This window comes from Oryx dammah, unplaced genomic scaffold, assembly GCF_014754425.2.
Source record: "Oryx dammah isolate SB20612 unplaced genomic scaffold, SCBI_Odam_1.1 HiC_scaffold_5, whole genome shotgun sequence".
NCBI classification, from domain to species: domain Eukaryota; kingdom Metazoa; phylum Chordata; class Mammalia; order Artiodactyla; family Bovidae; genus Oryx; species Oryx dammah.
Window position 1 is genome coordinate 96,062,523 of NW_024070189.1, and position 23,568 is coordinate 96,086,090.

The window sequence follows — 23,568 nt, forward strand, 5'->3', positions numbered from 1 at the left end:
ATTCTGAAGGAGATCAGCCCTGGGATTTCTTTGGAAGGAATGATGCTAAAGCTGAAACTCCAGTACTTTGGCCATCTCATTGGAAAAGACTCTGATGTTGAGAGGGATTTGGGGCAGGAGGAGAAAGGGACGACAGAGGATGAGATGGCTGGATGGCATCACTGACTCGATGGACATGAGTCTGAGTGAACTCCGGAAGTTGGTGATGGACAGGGAGGCCTGGCGTTCTGCGATTCATGGGGTTGCAAAGAGTCAGACACGACTGAGCGCCTGAACTGAACTGAACTGAACTGAGAGCTTGGGTCAGAGCCACAAGCTCCGCTAACTGAGCACTGGTTCCCTGGGGGAGAGGTTTTGCTTCTAAAACCTGTTCAGCAGTCACCACAGCATACCGAACAAAGAACTACCATCTGTAAATATTTCCATGTCACGATTGTCTAATGGGGTATCCATTAGATCCTCCCAAGCTGCATAAAGTTAGAAATTGGGAACAATCGTGATCAGGTGTTTCATTTTCCTTCTCAGGAAGGAAAGTGGCAGGATTTAAATTTTCACAAACTTTAAGCTTAGTTACTAGTCCTCCTAACAACAGTGACTGATATTTAAGAAGCCTACTGTCTGTCATCCAAATATTAAACTTAGAATTTAAGATTCCATTCCCATCATGAGAAGGCAGTACAGTAAGTTTTCGTCCATTAATTATTTTTAAAGCTTCAGGTGTTAATAAAGCCACTGCCCCAATGACTCTTAGGCAGTGGGGCCACTCACGTGAAATTACATCTGATTCTCTGCTTAGATAAGCAATAGATTGCTGGTGAGGCCCTCAGTGTTTTGCCAAAATTCCCAAGGCCACACCTTTTCTTTCAGACATTCAGAGTAATGTCTCTGCAAATAAAAGAAGGAAATATGACTAGATACTTACTATTATGGCTCAAATCGAATCATCAAGAACAAACACTGAACAATAGAGAAGATGTGCAGTAACAGGAACCCCCACTCACTATTGGTGGAAATGTAAAATGATATGCCTAGTTTCAGCCATGAAATTAAAAGATGCTTACTCCTTGGAAGAAAAGTTATGACCAACCTAGACAGCATATTCAAAAGCAGAAACATTACTTTGCTAACAAAGGTCCATCTAGTCAAGGCTATGGTTTTTCTAGTGGTCATGTATGGATGAGAGAGTTGGACTATTAAGAAAGCTGAGTGTTGAAGAATTAATGCTTTTGAACTGTGGTGTTGGAGAAGGTTCTTGAGAGTCCCTTGGACTGCAAGGAGATCCAATCAGTCCATCCTAAAGGAAATCAGTCTTGAATATTCATTGGAAGGACTGATGTTGAAGCTGAAACTCCATACTTTGGCCACCTGATTCGAAGAGCTGACTCATTTGAAAAGACCCTGATTGGGAAAGAATGAAGGTGGGAGGAGAAGAGGATGACAGAGGATGAGAATGTTGGATGGCATCACCGACTCAATGGACATGAGCTTGACTAAACTCCGGGAGTTGGGATGGACAGGGAGGCCTGGCACGCTGCAGTCCATGGGGTTGCAGAGAGTTGGACACGACGGAGCGACTGAACTGAACTGATGCCTAGTTTGGAAAACAGGCAGTTTCTTAAAACTAAACCCATTCTTTCCACCCACTCCAGCATGTCCCTTTCTGTTTCCCCAAATGAGCTGAAACTTAGGTTCATAAAACACCTAATTATGAATTTTTATAAGAGTTTTATTCGTGATTGCCAAGCCTTACAAGTAACCAAGATATCGTCCAATAAACAATAGAGAAAATAATCATGAGAACATCCATTCAATGAAATATTATTCAGTGATCAAAGGATATGAGGTATCAAGCCAAAAAGACATGGAGAAACCTTAAAATAAGATTGCTAAGTGATTATATCTTTCTGGAAATGACAACACTATGAGAAAGTGAAAGATCTTTGGTTGCCAATGATTTGGGGTGGGAGGGGGAAAATAAGAGGCGGAGCACAAGGGATTTTTAGAAGAGCGAAAGTACAAGATACAGAAATGAAAGACGTTATTTCGTAACGTCAAAGTCCAGACAGTTTATTGGGTGGGTCAAAAGTTCATTTGGATTTTTTGTGACATCTTATGGAAAAACCCAAAGGAACCTTTTGGCCAACCCCATAACACAGAGAATCAAAGCAATTTTACATGTAGATTTTAATGCATCAATATTAGCTCACTGAATGTAACAAACATACCACAGTCATACAAATTATTAAAAATAGGGCAAACTATCCAGAGGCACAGGGGGTTATGTGGGAATTCTGTTTAATTTCTCATCAAGTTTTCTGTAAATCTAAAACTGCCATAAATAAGTGTATTAGAAAAAAAGATAAAGACAGATTTATTAATATTGATCTTGGATGATGACTGATAACTGGAAAAGGTCATCTTTCATTCAACTGATTTAAATTTATTTCAGTGAGCCATTATGGTGCTCTTATGAGGCCTGAACCCTGAGACTTGGAAGAGAGGGTAAAACTCCACTGAATGCCGTGTTCCAGCAGATGTCCTGAGAAGTGAAATGAGTGCCTTGGTTACTATCAGCAGTACCTGGGGCTCTGATGTGGACAAGAGTGTCCTGGCGAGGCCTCAATATATATACAGACAAGTGTTACCTTGATGTAGATCATGGGTATCTGGTAGGGAAGAGATTCCCAGAATTCTTTTCTCATCAACTCTTAGATGATCAGTCACCCAGGAGTTTGTACACACATGCTGTCCAAGCCAACTGCTGGTCAGGGCTAAGATGACAGGCTGATGTTGGGTCTGTTGTGAACCCTTGAGTCCCCTCCTTCAGCAGAATGTCCCAACTAAGGCGTGAAGAGCTGGATCACGTATGAATGTGGAGATAATCATTCTGAAATCTATGAACTCTCCTTGCTCTTCACTCAGGGAATCCTAAGGAGCCCACAGGGGGCCTAGCGGTCTGGAAAGGGGTGACCTCCTTCATCACCTGGCACCTGGCGAGGGACCCAGGAGAGGGGAGGCCCCCTCCTCCTGCAAGTAGGTTATCGTGTGTGGGGGGGAGGTGTCCCAGAATCAGCTGTATCTTGTCTCAAGGGGGTCTCCATCGCTGTGCTGAACTCTTGGAGTGCTGCTTACAGGCTCCAATTCATAACGAGAATCTGAATGAGGGGGTCCTATCTTCAGGGCTATCTGTTTTCAGCACAGCTCTCTCAGGACGCATAATCGCAGCTTGAGTGGCATACAGTACAGGGCCAGGGCAGGACCTTGGTTAGAAGCCTGTGTACAGATTCGGGCCTGACGGGAAACTCCAGAGGCAGGAACGGAGGTCTCTGAAGCCTCTACTGTGACTCAGGATCTGATGGCATTCAGGCACTAGGGGAGTGCCTGTCATCGGCTTGGGCTTTCGTGGGTTTGTTTTGTACTTTTCTAAAGGATATAAGTAAGGGATATTCCGTAAGATGGTATGGAAAGGCCCAAATGAACATTTTGGCTAACCCAATATTTTTTTTTTTCCCCATCCTGTTGAATCGAGTGCCTACCATGTGCCTCCCACTGTGTCGGGCACAACAGTGATTCAACTCAACTGTTCTTTGTGTTGAGGTTTATTTATTTATTTTTTTAGATGACTCCCTCATTCCCACAGTCGTTAGCATCCAAGGAATGGATGTGAGGTGCTCTGCCACATTCCCAGTGGGAGATGGCCATTCTTGGACTCAACTGGTAGGATTTTGTCACTATCAGGAAGCCTCCAACTTGGGATGCCATTCCTGAAGAGTTAAGTGGGAGATGCCCTGGCATCCTGCCCTACGTTTTTTCCTACAGCCCCAGCTTTCCTTGGTCCAGCCTGCTCCTTCACAGTGAAAGGGGGAACAGGGAGTTCTGGCCAGGACTCCTGTAGCCCCCGACACAGTGGGAGCTCCCTCCTCTCGAGGGCTGAAGCTAAGTGCCACTGATAGCATGCTACTCACGACAGGGGACGTCCTTCTCCACAAAGACTTCTCCATCAGACCCCATCCTGAGAAGTGGTCTTTCTGAGTGCAGTATAAGAGCCCTTTCCCCAGTCACAGGGGGCCTGGGAAGCCCAAGGGACGAAGGGATCCATCCACACCTGCTGCTCCTTGGGGCTGCAATGTCATCTGACCTGTTCTCTCCAATGGACCGCCCCCCTGTCAGCGAGCTCCACTCACTCCGAGCACCCCCTCCTGGGGAAGAAAGTGAGATGGGGTGAAGATTCTCCCCTAGGCTGTTAAGCCTTAGATCACACATGCTCTGATCAGTAGAGGTTCTCTACCTCTGCTTAAAATAATTTGAATTAGGAAAAACCGCTTCAAAGTAAACAATTATATTGAAATGGTTGATAGGGGCCACAGGAATGCTTAAATGGCAGCTAAAAAAAAGAAAAAAAAATTAAAACAATCCACAAAGAACTCCTAAGTAGTCACTTGCTACAAACTTCAGATTTACAAATACATTGGGGGTGTTAGGCAGTCAGAATAGGAAAAAGGAGTCCAGAATGGTGGTGGCTAAAAGACAAGGAAGGGAAAAGCCCACTAAAATAGAACATAGGAAGGTCGGAAGATCAGAGAGAGAACCTCAGGTAAAACAAACAGCCTCCATGCTAGACCAATTTACATAGGGCAGGCTCAGGGGGAGGAGAAAAAAAAAAAAAACATATAAAAGGGGGAGCCAAAATTGGGCCAAGGGGCCTCTCTTCTCTTCGGGTCTTTTGGGTTGGCATGCCCTCACAACTGGAGGATGTATTTTCCTTTACTTTCTAAATAAAACTGAGTTGTAACCTGGAACTGTAACACTGGTCCATCTGTTGCTTCAAATTTTTGTTGCAACAAGACAGACCTGAGGAAATAACAAACTCCCCCGACAGGGGCAACAGAGTGGGAGGGGTTTATGGAGACAGGAAACTCCACAGCAGCTTAGAGGGGCAGAACTCTGTATCTGGATGAATATTAGACAACAGTTTCTTCATCCGAAAGGATGTGGAAGATCTCTTGGCCTCAGAGTGGTACACGCAGTCCATGGCTTAAACTGAGTGTGACAGTAATTTAAATATTCCTAAGAAGAGCTGAAGAAATCCATTTCATACTGTTGCATGACTTCAAGTTTACAGTGCCTGCAATTTCCACCCCAAATTAGCAGACCCCAAAGACATGCATTCTGTGGAGAAGGCACGACTTGAAATGCTATTAAGGAAAATTGCTGCTTTTGAATGGGCCAGGTGGCCAGACCCCATTCTACAGCCCATAATCCCTCAGACACAGCAAGCCAATCCAGGAGGGAGGGAGCTGGGGAGGCAGAGGACCGGTGAGAGACACCTGATTGCACATTTTCTCACTTGCTGACTCATCTAGGAGATTTTGGAGCCTGGGGCAAGGCAGAGCTTTCCCAAGGGAGCCTGTAACTGTGCCTTGATAGGCAGTTGTTTGTTTTTTAATTCAGTAAAATGTCAGCTTCGGTCTGAAATCTGTAGTTTACTTCAAGATACTATCTTGGAGGAAGATAGGAGGAAGAGACAACACTGCATGACACATGTTCTGGTTTCATAATAAAAACATATTGCTTTATAAAAGTTCACACAAAGGATAATCAACTACACATAACGTGTAGTTGAAAAGCAGAAGCTTTTCAAATCGTAAGCATCAAAGCGATCGTTGCCTTCTTCCTCCCTGAGGCTTAGGAGATAGTCCTCTTAGAGCAAGGGAGGCAGTATGTTCACAAATGGTCCTTCTAGGTTGGAAGGAATTTGGTCCTCAGTCTGCTGTAAAAGGTTGGCTGGGGAGGCCAGAGGAGAAAGGTTTGTCATAGAAATCAAGCAATCACTATGTCCTGAGTTGGTTGAAGCCAAGTCTTTGGAAGTGGGCTTAGAGATATTCCCTTTATGGTCCTGGTTGTTTGCTTTCATTGGACTGTGTGTTTCAGTCTCTTCTGGACACAAATAAACCTCAATAGGTCCTTGGGTACTTGCCAAATGTATTTTTGGGCTCTCTATTGGGTCAGGCACTTCAAGTCATGTTTCTGGAGGGGCTTTCACAACTATTAACAGTTTGGTCTTTAAGGCCACTAATTTTTCAAATATCTTGATAGGTAACATAGCTAACCTTTGATTCTCTGAATCCTCAGTTAACAGTTTGAGGTCCAGGGTGCAGCTTTGGTTCAGTTCATCTAATTTCTTCTCTTCCTGACTGAGCTCAGTCACTTTTGACACCCCTTGACACTGGCCTGTATGCCCCTGTCCTCAGTTAGACGGCAGCCCATCCACTGCCTGTTGTTTTTAGACTTCTTAATGAGGTGGACGCCTTCCAGGACGTTGGTGATGTCATAAATTCTTCTCTTTTGCACTTTCAGCACCTCTCCTGCCTTGTTCAAATCTGAGACCCCATCAGGTGACTGGCTCAGTAGTTGAATGAACATCTTGGTGAGCAGACCAAGGGATGTATCATACCGTGTTTTTTCTGAGGGAGATTTTGGAGTCTTGGGGCTATCTTGACTTCGGGGTGCAGCTCTTCCTTTGCCCTTGGGGTTTTTTTAACCATGTGAGAGTAGTGCTGGCCGCTTTCTTCTAGCTCCAGCCTGCGTTCTGCCTGCTGCTGTAAGGGCGTTTCCGAAACCAGCCCGGCTCGGAGACGGAGCGGGGCGGGGCGGGGGGAGGTGAGCGGTGCCGGCTGAAGAGGGGGCCCGGAGTGCGGAGCAGACCCGCGGTGCCGGGCATGGGCGGGCGCCCGCGGAGCGGGGCGGGGGTGCTGTGGAGAGGAGAGGAAGGGTGGCCGCGCCGGGTGCGGGTGCGAGGACGCCCGGACGGTCCCAGGCCAGGGAGCCGGCGAGCAGGAGGAAGTGGGGGCCCTCTCTCCCCATCCAGCGCCTCCTCCCGCCGCCCCCGCCGCCCCCTTCTCCCCAGTCACAAGCGCGTCCTCCGCGCACGTGTCCTAAACGTCACCGGCGGGTCGGGGGGAGAGGGACAGACGGGAACACAGCTGCCCCGCCCTCCGTTGCCGGGGGGGCGGAGAGGGGGACACGGTGGGGGAAGGAAAGGGCGAGGGGAGAGGAGGGTCAAGGGCAGGCCCCGGCCGGCGAGGAAAGCTCAGGCTCTCGGCCACCCAGGCACCGCCGCTGCCACCGCCGGGATGCGCCCAGGCCAGGGCCCCAGCCCACGAGCCCCTCACCCCCAGACAGCCCACAACCCGGCCCGCTGAAGAAGATTCTTGAGAGTCCTTCGGACAGCAAAGAGATCAAACCAGTCAATCCTAAAGGAAATCAACCCTGAATATTCATTGGAAGGACTGATGCTGAAGCTGAAGCTCCAATAGTTTGGCCACCTGATGCAAAGAGCAGACTCTTTGGAAAAGCCCCTGATGCTGGGAAAGAGTGAGGGCAAGAGGGGAAGAGGGGGGAAAAGGATGAGATGGTTGGATGGCATCCCTGACTCAATGAACCTAAGTCTGAGCAAACTCTTCCGGGAGATACTGAAGGACAGGGAAGTCTGGCCGTGCTGCAGCTGGTGGGTTCGCAGAGTCCAACACGACTTAGTAACTGAACAACAACAATATGTAAAACAGATAGCCAGTGGGATGGAGCTCAATCCAGTGTTCTGTGACAACCTAGAGGGGTGAGATGGGGGTGAGAGATGGGAGGAAGGTTCAAGAGGGAGGGCACATATGTGCCCTCAACATCATATGTTGATGTATGGCAGAAACCAGCACAATATTGTAAAGCAATTATCCTCCAATTAAAATTTAAAAAAACAACAAAAGGCCAGAATAGAGAGGGAGAGACAATGGGGAAGTAAAGCAAAAAGGGCCATCAGTCTTGCAAAACATCTCAGAGAATGGCTAGCCTTTGGAAGCGATGTGTCAATCTCTTTTCACAGGGGGCAGAGTCAGCTTATCTCCCTGTGATCTGAACAAACGCCCTTTGGCAGGGTCGTCTGAGACAGGCCATTGAAAGTGAAAGTGTTAGTCACTCAGTGTCCGACTCTTTGTGACCCAATGGACTGCAGCCAACCAAGCTCCTCTGTCCATGGAATTCTCCAGGCAAGAATACTGAAGTATTTTGCCATTTCCTTCTCCAGGGGATCTTCCCCACCCAAGGATCGACCCTGGGTCTCTGACATTGCAGGCAGACTCTTCACCAACTGAGCCATCAGGGAAGCTTTATGTATCAGTTTGAAGAAAGAACAAGTACAGATAAGAAGATGGCTCAGGCCAGACCTGTCAGGAACAAGGTTTTGGAGTCCTCCAGGGGTCAAGGGCTTGTCGTTATGTATGACTATAATAACAAAAGCAATGAAAAGCAAGTCAAATGTTTTAACAACAGTTTTAACATGGAATCAGAATTGGCTTCTCCTGCAACATTGGCACCAGAAGAGGTTGAGTGATTCAGACCTCCTAACATGGTATGGACCTAACAGAAGCAGAAGATATTAAGAAGAGGTGGCAAGAATACACGGAAGAACTGTACAAAAAAGATCTTCACGACCCAGATAATCATGATGATGTGATCACTAATCTAGAGCCAGACATCTTGGAATGTGAAGTCAAGTGGGCCTTAAAAAGCATCACTACGAACAAAGTTAGTGGAGGTGATGGAATTCCAGTTGAGCTGTTTCAAATCCTGAAAGATGATGCTGTGAAAGTGCTGCACTCAATATGCCAGCAAATTTGGAAAACTCAGCAGTGGCCACAGGACAGGAAAAGGTCAGTTTTCATTCCAATCCCAAAGAAAGGCAATGCCAAAGAATGTTCAAACTACCGCACAATTGCACTCATCTCACAGGCTAGTAAAGTAATGCTCAAAATTCTCCAAGCCAGGCTTCAGCAATTCGTGAACCGTGAACTTCCTGATGTTCAAGCTGGTTTTAGAAAAGGCAGAGGAACCAGAGATCAAATTGCCAACATCTGCTGGATCATGGAAAAAGCCAGAGAGTTCCAGAAAAACATCTATTTCTGCTTTATTGACTATGCCAAAGCCTTTGACTGTGTGGATCACAGTAAACTGTGGAGAATTCTGAGAGAGATGGGAATACCAGATCACCTGACCTGCCTCTTGAGAAATCTGTATGCAGGTCAGGAAGCAACAGCCAGAACTGGACATGGAACAACAGACTGGTTCCAAATAGGAAAAGGAGTACGTCAAGGCTGTATATTCTCCCCCTGCTTATTTAACTTCTATGCAGAGTATATCATGAGAAATGCCGGACTGGAAGAAACACAAGCTGGAATCAGGATTGCCGGGAGAAATATCAATAACCTCAGATATGCAGATGACACCACCCTTATGGCAGAAAGTGAAGAGGAACTAAAAAGCCTTTTGATGAAAGTGAAAGAGGAGAGTGAAAAAGTTGGCTTAAAGCTCAACATTCGACAACGAAGATCATGGCATCTGGTCCCATCACTTCATGGGAAATAGATGGGGAAACAGTAGAAACAGTGTCAGACTTTATTTTTTTGGGCTCCAAAATCACTGCAGATCATGAAATTAAAAGATGCTTACTCCTTGGAAGAAAAGTTATGACCAACCTAGATTGCATATTCAAAAGCAGAGACATTCCTTTGCCGACTAAGGTCCGTCTAATCAAGGCTATGGTTTTTCCTGTGGTCATGTATGGATGTGAGAGTTGGACTGTGAAGAAGGCTGAGCGCCGAAAAAATGATGCTTTTGAACTGTGGTGTTGGAGAAGACTCTTGAGAGTCCCTTGGACTGCAAGGAGATCCAACCAATCCATTCTGAAGGAGATCAGCCCTGGGATTTCTTTGGAAGAACTGATGCTGAAGCTGAAGCTTCAGTACTTTGGCCACCTCATGCGAAGAGTTAACTCATTGGAAAAGACTCTGATGCTGGGAGGGATTGGGGGCAGGAGGAGAAGGGGACGACTGAGGATGAGACGGCTGGATGGCATCACTGACTCGATGGACGTGAGTCTGAGTGAACTCTGGGAGATGGTGATGGACAGGGAGGCCTGGCGTGCTGCGATTCATGGGGTCTGAAAGAGTCGGACACGACTGAGCAACTTAACTGAACTGAACAGAGAGCCAAGTGCTCTAGGATTCTTCAGCTTAAGTACCTAATGAGTGGGGGTAGTGCAGGGATGGGCAGAAGGCTCAGAGCAGTCAAGGACCAAAGATGAAAATGCATCAGGCCCCTTTACTGCAGAGGGGAGTTCACATTTAAGTGTCTGCTTTTCTTAAAAGGAAGCACATTTCATGCCTGGCCACACAACCTTACACCAAGCCCTTGACCCCTGGTGGACTCAAAAAACTTGTTCCTGGCAGGTCTGGCCTGGGCCATCCTCTTATCTGTACTTGCTCCTTCAAACTGAATCAGGAATCCCAGGGCAGGAGGAGCTGCTGCTGCTGCTGCTAAGTCGCTTCAGTCGTGTCCGACTCTGTGCGACCCCAGAGACGGCAGCCCACCAGGCTCCCCCATCCCCGAGATTCTCCAGGCAAGAACACTGGAGTGGGTTGCCATTTCCTTCTCCAATGCATGAAAGTGAAAAATGAAAGTGAAGTCGCTCAGTCGTGTCCGACTCTTCACAACCCCATGGACTGCAGCCCACCAGGCTCCTCCGTCCATGTGACTTTCCAGGCCTAAAAGCAATCTTAGCCAGGAAAACGTCTTCTATCACAGGGTCGCAAAGAGTCGGACACGACCGAGTACTAAGCACAACAATAACAACAACGCAGCAAAAGTGACAGGCACGAGGGTCTGGGCTCACCTCACCTCCCACAAGTTGTCACTTAGGCCCAAGGGGCGGGGCTTTGGGATCTGTCCAACCAAGAGGACGCTGAGGCAGATGGGCGGGGCGATGTCCCGCTACGTGGCCTTCCTCTCTTTTTCCGCACTGCGCAGGTTTCGTGTTCTGTCTGGTTCACTGGCCTGGTCATTCTCGTGCATCTTCTGTCGCTCTGGTGGTCGTCTCTGGGAGGGACTCAGTCCTAGGAGACCTGGAAATGGTGAGTGTGCTGACCAGGGCATCGGACGCCGCGGTAGGACTAGTGGGAATCGGCGGAAACCCGCCATTTTGAACTGGCCCCTCGTGTTCACCCCTGGAGTGTGCAGATACGCGTTGTCTGGGGCTCCGCTCGGATCTCAGTCCCCTCGGGTTCTCAGCAGGGCTGTTCGCCAGCAGCCGGGTCCCCGGGCGTCCAATCTTGTCACTTCCGGAAGAAACTTCCGCCCCGGAGCCTCTGCCCGCTGGTTCTGCGCCTGCAGACCCTCTTCTCCCCTAGATTGTGCGCTGACCACGTGCAAGGTCTTCAGGAGACAATCGGGACTTGTCCAGGGTTCTGTCGTGGGATTAGCTCTTGTCTGAGGGGTCCCAGACCATCTTTTCTGCAGGAAGGAGAGGGGGAGCGCCGGGTTTCCTCTGAGTTTTCCGAATATTTGGGAAGTGGACTCTTAAAATTGAACACCTTAGCCCTCTAGAGCAGCTTTGTAGGGCTGGCAATGAATCATTAAATTTCCAGATCGTTCCCTTCATTCTCAAAGTCGATTTCGCCTCTCGGATTCGAATTACTTATCAGCTGTTTGTCTCTGCGGTGCATTTAAACACAAGCAATGTTCTAACTGTTCATCCTGTTTGCGGAGTCGTGGATGGCATATTTTCAAGGGGCGGGGCGGGGCGGGGCGGGGTGGGGTTGGTCTGTGGATATTTTACCTGAGCGGCAAGCCGCGAAAATAACCATTGGGAAGTAGGTTGTATGAAATCCTTTACGTTCCCGATTTTTTTTTTTTTTTTTATTGAGAACAGATATCCTAGAAGAAGTTCTTTCGTGGCGAATTTCTTTTTTTTTAATTCATCTATTCATTTTTGACTGTGCTGGGCCTTTGCCTCTGCGCGGGCCCTTCTCCAGTCGCGAAAAGCGGGGGCCTTTCTTGGCTGCATTGCTTGATCTTCTCATTGCAGTGGTCACCCCTGCCGCCTCGGAGCAGGGGTCTCGGGGCAGGTGAGCTCAGTAGTTGGCTCCGGTCTCTAGAGCACTGTCTTAGTAGGTCACCCGCATGTGGGATCGTCCCAGGATAGGAATGGAACCCATGTCTCCTGTCTTTACCTCTGAGCCACCGGGGAGACCACCTAGAGGATTTTTTGAAAACTTTTCTGGATCTACCGTGTCAGTTACTATGTTAGCTCCCCTTCAAAAGATTTACTCCTTAATTTAAGTTTCTTTTCTTTTTTTTTTTTTCCAATAGTGTAAAATGTGTTTAATTAATAGAACCTGGTACGAGCTAAGAGAGGTTAATTTCAGGGGGTAATAAATTCTAGTATTACATTCCATTTGTGAAGAATTTTTGTTTGACTTTTTTATTCCCTGAGTGAGTATGGTGATTTATTTTGGACTGTACTATTGGTTGATTTCAAATGGCATTATAGGATTTAGACTTGCAGACTAAAAGTATTCAAGTATGATTAATTATGTAGAAAATAAACTTGCCCTGGAAATATTAATTGATATATATTTTCTGAAAGGAATAGATACTTGGGGTTTTGTGGGTAGAGTAGTAAAAGTGACTTGTAATTTTCTTCTCTCATTTCCACATAAACATTGGGTTTGAGTAATTTTCCTGAATTAGTCAGACAGAGTTTGTATATTTAAAATTTCAGTGGTGGTAGAGAGCCCTTTAAAGGGAGAGCAGAGCCTGAGGTCAGTGTTTTCAGGCTAAGGCCCCCTTGGCGCCTTCAAGGGGAAGTACTTGAAGGCACTTATATACTTGGAATCATACCGTTTATAGCTTTGTCAGATTTTCTTCTTCTTGTTAGCAATATACTTTTGAGCTATCCTGGTGTGTTTTCATAGCTTGATTTCTTCCCTGGTGGCTCAGTAGTAAAGAATCCACCTGCCAGAGATTGAAGGGGATGACTGAGGAGGAGATGGTGAAGGACAGGGAAGCCTGGTGTGCTGCAGTCCATGGGGTCACAAAGAGTCGGACACAACTGAGCAACTGAACAACAGTTTCATCATGTGGATATACTGCTGATTATTTGACTCTTGAAAGATATCTTGCTTACCTTTCAACTCATGACAGTTGTGAATAAAGCTCTACAGGTATTTATGTGCGGGTTCTGTGTGAATATGAGTTAACCTTATTTGGACAAATAACAGTGTGATTGTGGACCTTAATTTACATATTATGAGTATATTTTGTTTTGGAAAAAAGCTCCTGTCTTCCGTGGTAAGGGTACCAAATTCCACTCCCCCCCCCCATCTTAGGGCATCCCTGGTGGCTCAGTGGTAAAGAACCCACCTGCCAATGCGGGGGCCCCAGGTTCAATCCCTGGGTCGGAAAGATCCCTTGGAGTAGGAAATGCCAATCCACTCCAGTATTCTTGCCTAGAGAATTCCATGGACAGAGGAGCCTGGCGGGTTACAGTCCATGGGGTCACAAAGAGTCGGACTCACTTAGTGACAACACTTTCACTTTCATAACTGCTTTACAATGTTACAATTCTGCTGTACAACAACATGAATCAGCTATATATACACATATATCACCTCCATAGAAGAGACTTTTTAAAAAAATTTTAATGGTGTTAAATTATACTTTTTTTTCTTTTACAGACCTTGTGTTTGTTGTTATATTTGAAAATTCATCACCAAACCCAAGGTGACCTAGATTTCATCCTATGATATGTTCCAGAAGTTTGTTACTTTTGAATCTTAAAAAACATTTTCTCATTTATTTACATATTATTTGGCTGTGCCAAGTCTTAGTTTTGACATGTGGAATCCTGTTCCCTGACCAGGAATTGAATTCGAGCCCCCTGCATTTGGGAACATGAACTCTTAGCCCCTGAACCACCAGGGAAGTCCTACTTATGCATTTTACATTTAGATCTGTGATACGTTTTCAGGGCTTTTTGGTGAGATGTATAAATCCTATGTCTATATTTGTTTTGTTTGTTTGTGTGTTTTTGTGAATATCCATTATTTCCAGCCATATTTGTTGAAAATACTTTGTTTGAATTGCCTTTCCTTCGTTGTCCAAGTTCACTGTGGATCTATAGGAGAACAATAGATTTTTTTCAGTCTCGGGACCTCCAGTTATCTATTGTTGGAGAAACTTTCAGATGTTTCACAGAGATAAATGAAGTGTAAAAAGTGTTAGTTGCTCAGTCATGTCCAGCTGTTTGTGACCCCCATGGACTGTAGCCCGCCAGGCTCCTTTGTCCATGGGATTCCCCAGGCAAGAATATTGGAGTGGGTAGCCATTGCCTTTTTCAGGGGAATCTTCCCGACCCCGGGATTGCACCCACATCTCCTGCATTGGCTGGCTGATTTTTTTACCATGAAAGCCACCTGCTGCTGCTGCTGCTGAGTCGCTTCAGTCGTGTCCCACTCTGTGCGACCCCATAGACGGCAGCCCACCGGGCTCCCCCATCCCTGGGATTCTCCAGTGTGAGCCACCTGGGAAGCCCAATTATGCCCTAGAGAATAAATATTTGCTTTTACCTACAGGATTCATGAATATCTTCTTTCATCAAGAATAGATATTCCCTCTGTTACTTATTTGTGATTATAAGTGGGTGCTGGATTTTACAAAATCCTTTTAAATTTTCATTTCCCTCTCTGTTCCTTTCTGATACTAATAATTTCTATCTACCCTTGTAGTCTATTGACTAGATGTTTATCAGTGTTATTAATCTTGTCAAAGATCTGGCTTAAGTTTTCTTCTCCTTCAATTATATTAATTTCCTTTCTGATTTTTATAATTTATTCCACTTTCTTTGTGATTTTATGCTCTTCTCTTTGTTGTTTCCTAAGATAAATGCTTGCATTTATTGTTTACAGACCTTTGTTTTTTCTGAGTGTATTTGATGATGGCATAATTTTCTCTGTAGATACTGCTTTTGCATCATCCCACAGTTTAGCTCTATGTAAATTTTAATTTCTCTTGAGACCTCTTTAATCCCATTTATTGTTTAGAGATATGCTGTTGAATCTCTGTGTGTTAGGAGATTTTCCAACTCTTGCTTGTATTGATTGCTAGAGGAATGCCTTTGAGTTCTAAGAACATAGTTGATATGATTTTTGTTCTTTCAGATTTCTTAAGGTTTTTTTTTTTTTTTAATACTAGTTATTTATTTTTGGCTGTGCTGAGTCTTCCTTGCAGCACGGGCCACTCTCTAGTTGTGGCGTGCAAGCTTCTCATTGTGGTGTCTTCTCTTGTGGAGCTCAGGCTGTGGGTGTGGGTGCGTTTTAGTAGTTGTGGTGGCGCACAGGCTTAGTTGCCCCATCATCATGTGGGATCTTCCTGTACCAGGGGTCAAACCTGCGCCCTCTTCATTGGCAGGTGGTTTCTTAACCACTAGACCATCGGGGAAGCCCCTTAAGTTAGTTTTATGTTTCAGAAAATGTTCTGTCTTGTTGAATGTTCCATGTGTATTTGAAAAGAATGTCAATTTTGCTTTCGTCACATTGATCATTTCTTAGATTACAATTAAACTGAGTTGTTTCATGGTGCTGTTCAGTTCAGTTTTTTTTTTTTTTTTTTTTTTTAGTTTTTTGTTTTGTACTGGGATATAGCCAATTAACAATGTTGTGATAGTTTCAGGTGAACAGGGAAGGGATGAGTCATAAATATATACATACCTACTCTCTTTTCCGGAGAAGGCGATGGCACCCCACTCCAGTGTTCTTGCCTGGAGAATCCCAGAGACAGAGGAGCCTGGTGGGCTGCCGTCTATGGGGTCGCACAGGGTCGGACATGATTGACACGACTTAGCAGCAGCAGCATTCTCTTTTAAACTCCCCTCCCATCCAGGCTGCTACATAATATTGAGCAAAGTTTTATGTGCTATACAGTAGGTCTTTGTTGGTTATCCATTTTAAATATAACAGTGTGTATATGTCCATCCCTAACTCTCTGTCTCCTCCCCTCACCCTCAACCATAAACTCATTCTGAGAGTCTGTTTCTGTTCTGTAAGTAAGTTCATTTGTATCATTTCTTTTTAGATTACACATGTAAGGGATATCATAAGATATTTCTCCTCTGTCTGACTTCACTCAGTATGACACTCTCTGCTGCTGCTGCTAAGTCACTTCAGTCATGTCTGACACTGTGCGACCCCATAGACGGCAGCCCACCAGGCTCCCCGACCCCTGGGATTCTCCAGGCAAGATGACACTCAGGTCCATCCGTGTTGCTGCAGATGGCATTATTTCATTCTTTTTAATGGCTGAGTAATATTCCATTGTATATATGTACCACATCTTCTTTATCTGTTCCTCTGTCGATGAACATTTAGGTTGCTTCCATGTCTTGGCTATTGTTAAACAGTGCTGCAATGAACATTGGGGCACATGTATCTTTTCTAATCATGTTTTTCTCCAGATAATTGCCCAGGAGTCCTCCCTGCCTTTTTCATGTCTTGCCTTATATAGTTTGCCACTTTGTTGATATGTATGTACATGTGAAAGACACTTTTTGGAGAATGGACCTTTTAATCATTTTGTCAGGTTTCTTCTAATCTCTGTGTATCTGTTGGTCTTTAAATACAATCCATTTGGTTCTTGCTTGTATTTTTTTGTTTTCCTGAAAAGAACTCCAAGTTGATTCTAGTCTTTGTTTCTCTATATCAAAAGTGTATTTCTGCCTTCTGACAGTATAGTCTCTTTGCCTTTTTTTTTTTTCTCTATTTGATTACAATACACTTTCATCTCTATTTTAGGTGTTTTCATTTTTCTTATTCAACTGAGATTCGTCATTAGTATTAGGAAAATCTTACCAGTTGTTACTTATTTTTGTCTCTCTTCTCCTTCCGTTATTTTCATCGTGTGTATCTAAGTCTTCTACTAAAGAAGGTCATGTGAGGGTCATGGATATTGTGTTCTATATATTTTTTTTGTCTTTATGTGAGACTCTGGTGAAACAGAGTTTTTTGGTAACAGGCCCTAAGAACAGAATATTTGGGGCATTTATTTAAAGTCGTTTCTTTTCTGTTTTACACTTTTAGGACACCAGTTTGCCCTTTGAATCGGTGCTCTCATGACTCTGGGAGGACTTGTTCATTTCAAGTTTTTTATTCTCCTCTTGTGACATGGAGAATCATGACTTCTAAATTCACAAATCCCAGACTAGATTCATCTGGCAGTGGCTGTAGTGGCTGCTTGGGAAACACTTGTTCCTGAAATTGCAGGATGGAGACTTCATGTCCTTTTGAAGGAAGCCAATGATGAAAGTCTTACATCTTTTATAATTATGAGAAAATTCACCGTCAGAGTATTATGAACATTGGTGAACTCTCTTGTAAACTGTAGCTCTTAACCTATTACTTAAGGGCAGTAAGGCTCAGGGTGTACTGTTAAGAGTGTGATAAAAAAGAGATTTTCCAGCACATAATTGCCCTATATGTTCTAAAATTTGGCTGGAAGCTGCCCTGAGGCCCCTGAGAATAGGAATTTTGTGGTCTAGATTTTTTATTTGTTTTAACTTACTGGATTTTCACTCCACACACAGATTTTCTCTATGGCTTCTTGTGGTGGTTAGTTCTCTTGTTGCAGAGAGCATGGGACTCTAGAATATAGGCTCAGTAGTTGTGGCCCACGGGGTTAGTTGCCCTAGGGCATGTGAGATCTTCTCTGACCAAGGATTAAACTTTTGTCTCCTATTTTGGGAGCTTCCCTGGTGGCTCAGACACTAAAGAGTCTGCCTGCAATGCAGGAGATGCGGGTTCAATCCCTGGGTCGGGAAGGACTCCGGAGACGGAAGTGGCAACCCACTCCAGTATTCTTGCCTGGAGAATTCCATGGACAGAGGAATGTGGTGGGCTACAGTCCAAGGGGTTGCAAAGAGTCAGACTCGACTGAGCGAATAGCACTCCTGCATTGGCAGGCAGATTCCTAAATACTGAACCACCAGTATTCATAAACCCTGTATTGGAATATTACTTTTTAAAAAATATATAATTTAGGAACCAGGAATGTCCCTAATGTATTATTGCTTCTTCCCCATAAATGAGGTCTAAGTTTGAAATTGCTTCCTACATGCATCAAGTTTTTTTTTTAATAGAAAAAAAGGAAAAACAGACTCTGTGATAATTATTACACAACTTAAAGGCAGTGCTTCTGCAGAAGAGTATTTATATTCAGGCAATGGCATGTGATTTCTTCTAAATATTTGGAGGACCTTGGGACAGTATGGCCAGCTGGGCTTTGTTAAACGTTTGAGTTCTGCAGGCCACCTGGGCACTGATGTTAGGGGATAGGACTAGAAAACACCATCCAGTTTTTCGCTGAGTTTTTATTCATTGAAACCTCATGCAGTCTGGATCCTCTACCCCATGGGGTACTGTAAATTTTAGACCATAAGGAAGAAATGAAAGAATTTTTTCACAAGAACTAAATGGTTCCTAAAACGGTATTTATTTCATCTGCATGAGATTTCTAATGTTTTCCTACATTCTCTGGCTCTGCTATGATTGTGGTATGAGTGACACTGTAACCACAGAAATGAAGTGTAAATGGTTTCGTTTCTTCATGATCCTGTCAAATTATTGAGGAAATGTGGAGAGTAAGTTTTTCATGATCAAGTCATAGAATAACTCTTTATAAATGACAAAATAGTACATCACCCTCCTATAAATGGAGTGTGGGTATCGAGTGCTGTCTCATGCATCTTACTGTGTACATATTTGGGGTGTTTTAGGACTCATTGGCCTTTGAGGACGTGGCTGTAAACTTCACCCTGGATGAGTGGGTTTTACTGGATTCCTCACAGAGGAAACTCTACAGAGATGTGATGCGGGAAAACTTCAGGAATGTAGTCTCAGTAGGTAAGAATGAAGAATTCCTTTGCTTTGTCAATCAGAGAGCCAGTGTTTCTTATCCATCTGTACTGTTCAGAGATGTGGAATGTGGAAAGGGAGGACACTGGTAAAGAAAGTAGGGGAAAAAAAAGGAATTCCCTGGGAGTCCAGAGGTTAAGTATCAGCACTTTCACTGCCGTGGCCCTGGTTCAATCCCTGCTTAAGAAACTAAGATCCCACAAGATGTACAGGGAGGTGAAAAGAAAAAAAAGAAACTGGGCAGTGTCAGAGTTCACTATGGACATAACCTTCTATAATGTCTAATACTTTGGGATCTTTTTTCTGGGTCTGCATTTCAGAAGCAAAACAGGAAGATCATGACATTGAAGATCAGGATAAAAACCAGGAGAGAAAATTACGGTGAGCCATATGTATAGTACAAAGCATGTCTCGTGTGAGAATCTTATGAAAACCTAAAAGGAAGCAAACAAAATAAATAGCTCCATCTTCAGATTTAGTTGTTTTTAGAAAATGTCTGCCTCAAATTTTCTTAAACGTGATATAAATGTTCTGTGTTTGAAATATAGTTTGTGTGCAGTCAGTATTCATAAAGCCTATATTTGAATATCACTTTTTAATAGAAAAGGGAAAGTCCTGTTAACAGCATTCAGTTTATTTGACTTCTACTAAGTCACACAAGATAGAAAACCTCACTATTCCTATAAATCATAATAAAGACAATAAATATAATGTAATTAAGAAAAAAAATCATTAGTAGTATTCTCATGATTTACAGAAATCCCAAGGCAGAGAGACACTGTGAAAAGAAAGACATTAATTCCTCTGAAGAAAGCTTCAACCTTATTCCAACTCCCAATGTGAAGAGAACTCGTGATCTAAAACCATGGGAATGCAGAGCGTGTGGGAAAGTCTTCATGTATCATTCATCCCTTACTAGACACATGAAATGTCACATTGAAAACAGATCAGGAGATCGCCGAAAGTACCGTGAGAAGGTATATAAATGTAAAGAATGTGGAATAGCATTCATTTTTCCTAGTGCTCTGAAAACCCATGAAAGGAGTCACACAGGGGAGAAACCCTATGAATGTAAGGAATGTGGCAAAGCCTTCGCGTGGCACACAACTTTTCGAAAACACATGGGAACACACACTGGAGATTTACCTTACAAGTGTCAGAAATGTGAGAAAGCATTCATCTATCCCAGTCACCTACGAATGCATGAAAGCACTCATAAAGGACATAAACCCTATAAATGTACAGAATGTGGAAAAACCTTTGAAAGTCCTGAAACTATTGAAATACATGAAAGGATTCACAGGGGAGAAAAACCTTATGAATGTAAGCAGTGTGGTAAAGCTTTCAAACGTTTGAGGTCCTTCCAGGCCCACAAAAGACATCACACAGGAGAGACACCGTTTGTATGTAAAACATGCTCTAAAGTATTGAATACTGCCTGGTCGCTTCGAAATCATGAAAGAATCCACACTGGAGAAAAACCATATAAGTGTAAGGAATGTGGGAAAGCCTTCTTATTGAATGTAACCCTTCAGAAACACATGATAACACACACTGGGGATGGACCTTATAAATGTAAACAATGTGAGAGAGTATTCATTCATCCCAGTTCTTTTAAAGTACACGAAAGGAGTCACACTGGAGAGAAACCGTATCAATGTGACCAGTGTGGTAAATGGTACCGGTATCCATCATTTTTAAAAATACATCGAAAGACCCATAGTTGACAGGGGGGACACTTTGAATGTTTGGGAATGGGAAATAAAAGGGAAACCTTCTTTTCCACTTATGTTGACGTGCATGAAAGAATTCACACTGGACAGAAACCTAAACCTATCAATTTGATGGAAATGTCAGAAATCTTCCGTTTGTGTCTCAGTCATTCAAAGACCCACGAGACTACACACTGCATGGAAATCATATAAAATGTGAAGAATGTGGAAAAGGCTTTTCCGATCTTAGTTTCTGGATCCATAAAAGGATTTACTAGGTAAAACCTTGTTTGTAAACAGCCTCAGAAATACTTAAATTGGCTGATATCATTATATGGAAAAACTCCCATGGAGAAGATGTGTAAATGTAAATAACATGAGATAAATTGATGGAAAATAATCCATGCTTAATGTTCCAGAAAACCTTCAGCATGAAATAGTTGTTTTATTTTTATTTATTAGTATTTTCGTTTGACCTCAGCTTGGGACATGTAGGATCTTAGTTCCCCAACCAGTGATGGAAGCCATGCGCCTGTAGTGGGAGACATGTTGTCTTAACCACTGGACTGCTGGGGAAGTCCCAAAGGAATTGTTTTTAAAATTTATAAATGTGTTGTGTTTACTAAAGATCTTTCTTCAAGTTTAATCTTAAATGGTGGATTTCTACTCATTTCAGAAAGGAATATTAATGTCAGTTATTTCTGTAAGTTATCTTTCAACCACAGTACATAAGGTTTAAAGGTAGTATTTTTTCCTTTACTCAGATAGTGATTTTTTTTTTTCCTCTTTGAGTGTAATAGAAAAGGATAACTTCATTTCTTTGCTAGGCAAAGGGGGCCACAGTGGGCTAATGCCCTCAAAACCATGTGTTCCCACTTGGGGAAGAGACTGAGAAAGTTTTATAGTAATCGTTCAAAGAGGTTCACTTCATGGACATTCTTCTGACGGGTGGGGTGGTGAGGCAAGTTGGAGTCAGCATCATCAACCTGAGGTCCAACTGGTCTGGGGTCTACCTGTTTGTGGGCAGCAGGCCCTCTTTAATCATTAACTTCTCCCACCTGAGGGAGTTTCAGTTTCTGCAAAATAGCTCAATGATACCGTTGTGTGTGTTCACTGACGGGGAATCAGAACCTTGCCCCAAGGCTGCTCTTGACTTTATCCCTGGCCTTGCACTCCCTCCCTTCCCTGATTAACAGCTGCTTGCCTCAACCCACTGGAACTCAGGGAAGTTCATGGAAGCTGAGTGAAGGCTGTTTCCTGTAATCAAAGAGATGGACACAGGAAGGCCTTGTCCCCAGGAGCCCCACGGGGTCCAGCTCAGTATCAGTGTGGCAGTTCCTAGATATATAACCTATTATATATATTTTACCATTTTTTATGGGCTTCCGTGGTAGCTCAACTTGTAAAGAATCTGCCTGCAATGCAGGAGACCCCTGTTCAATTCCTGGGTCAGGAAGATCCCCTGGAGAAGGGTTAGGCTATCCACTCCAGTATTCTTGGGCTTTCCTGGTGGCTCAGACAGTAAAGAATCCACCTGCAATGCAGGAGACCTGGGTTCGATCCCTGGATTGGGATGATCCCCTGGAGGAGGGCATGGCAACCCACTCCAGTTGGTGGTGGTGAGTATAGGAGCCTTTTTCCATTTCCATTCTATTAATCACTTGAAATTAATATTATGTATGGCTAGGATGTCAAAGAGTATTGTTGCTAAGTCACTTGAGTCGTGTCCAACTCTGTGTGACCCCATAGACAGCAGCCCACCAGGCCCCCCATCCCTGGGATTCTGCAGTCAAGAACACTGGAGTGGGTTGCCATTTCCTTCTCCAGTGCATGAAAGTGAAAAGTGAAAGGGAATACTACTAGGTAAATTATGATTTTTCCTATTTGTTTTTTCTATTTCTGACTAGTTGAACAGACTGCTCACGTGTGTGCGTGCGTGCATGGGTGCTCAGTCATATCTGACTCTTTTTGACCCTTTGGATTGCAGCCCACCAGGTTCCTCTGTCCATGGAATTTTTCCAGGCAAGAATACTGGAGTGGGTTGCTATTTCCGATTCCAGGGGATCATTCCGAACCAGAGACAACCCATGTCTCTTGCATCTCCTACACTGGCAGGTGGACTCTATCAGTGCACCACCTGGGAAGCCTGAATAGACTATGAGAGTTGTTTTAATCCGAAAGATGTCAAGGTAGAGATACCTTGCCTGTGAATAATATTAGAACCTAGACTTTCTAAAATCCATCCTCTTTGTGGTTCCTTGTTAGCATTCACCAGTACCTCACCTGTGTGTAATTTAAAAGCAAATGTAAAACAGACATTGTTCAGATATTGGAGCCCCCACCCTGGGAGACAGACAGTTACACAGGAGCTTCAAGGACAGCATCTTCCAGCTTATTTTCCAAACTCCGTGAACTTTTAGTGAAGAGTATCATCAACACCAGCAACCAGTGTTTGATTTCCATTGTTATACATGTATAGTTTCCATGTCTTCATAGCTTCCACATCAAAGATCCAGCAGAGTTTGAATTTTTTCTGTTAGGCTTCCTGTGTCTACAAGGTAAGTATTTCAGAGTTTTCTGGTTGGGAATGTCCTCTGATTCCACTCTTCTCTGGATTATATTTTTGTTTCTCCTACATGTCCATTTGCTTCTTTAGTGCGTTGTGCAATACCATTCTTGATCCATTGTTTCCCTGTAAGAAGAATCACCTTCCTTCTGTCAGGAAGGCTGTGGGTGTTTCCTGTTACTTGTAGCTGAACATAAACCTTCAATGTGTTTTTTATTGTATTTTCTATTTGAATTTTTTGTGAAACAGGTTTTGTCATTTCAAATATTATACCGATATTCTGAACTGTTCATTAGTCAACAAGTTTGTTTTTCATGTCCTCAGAGAATAAAGTACCTATTCAGAAAAACCATGCGTTATTCCTCATTTAATCGTTTATACAGTCTTGTCAGTTTTATCCTGTGAGTACAAGGTCAGCTACTTTATCTTTGGGTCATTTTCTTGCTTTTAGTTACAGTTTTCCTCATGAAACTAATTTCTTACTCTTTTTTTTTTTGGCTGT

The 23,568-nt window shown here is 43.8% G+C and overlaps 1 protein-coding gene and 1 pseudogene across 3 annotated transcripts; one reads left to right on the forward strand and one right to left on the reverse strand.

The window, feature by feature from the left end:
• Nucleotides 1-5,602: 5,602 nt before the first annotated feature.
• On the reverse strand, nucleotides 5,603-10,293 carry LOC120864603 (annotated as a pseudogene).
• Nucleotides 10,294-10,728: 435 nt separating this feature from the next.
• Nucleotides 10,729-23,415, forward strand: LOC120864001 (zinc finger protein 709-like). 3 transcript variants are annotated; one of them, XM_040240774.1, is made up of 4 exons: nucleotides 10,729-10,958; nucleotides 18,650-18,776; nucleotides 19,109-19,169; nucleotides 19,546-23,415. In XM_040240774.1, the coding sequence occupies exons 1-4, from the start codon at nucleotides 10,956-10,958 to the stop codon at nucleotides 20,513-20,515; spliced, it is 1,161 nt and encodes a 386-aa protein (XP_040096708.1). In that variant the 5' UTR covers nucleotides 10,729-10,955; the 3' UTR covers nucleotides 20,516-23,415. The 3 variants fall into 3 exon arrangements, 2 of the variants coding, with proteins under 2 accessions (XP_040096708.1, XP_040096707.1); XM_040240773.1 differs by lacking the exon at nucleotides 10,729-10,958 and adding an exon at nucleotides 18,384-18,514 and having other exon boundaries at nucleotides 19,546-21,013; XR_005721117.1 differs by lacking the exon at nucleotides 19,546-23,415 and having other exon boundaries at nucleotides 10,799-10,958; nucleotides 19,109-19,333.
• The last annotated feature ends 153 nt before the right edge of the window (nucleotides 23,416-23,568 follow it).

What these genes read in the sequence shown, in the direction of transcription:
- LOC120864001 (XM_040240773.1), top strand. An exon ending in CAGGAATGTAGTCTCAGTAG is followed by an intron (nt 18,777 to 19,108) that starts GTAAGAATGAAG and finishes TCTGCATTTCAG; the next exon opens with AAGCAAAACAGGAAGATCAT. An exon ending in AACCAGGAGAGAAAATTACG is followed by an intron (nt 19,170 to 19,545) that starts GTGAGCCATATG and finishes CATGATTTACAG; the next exon opens with AAATCCCAAGGCAGAGAGAC.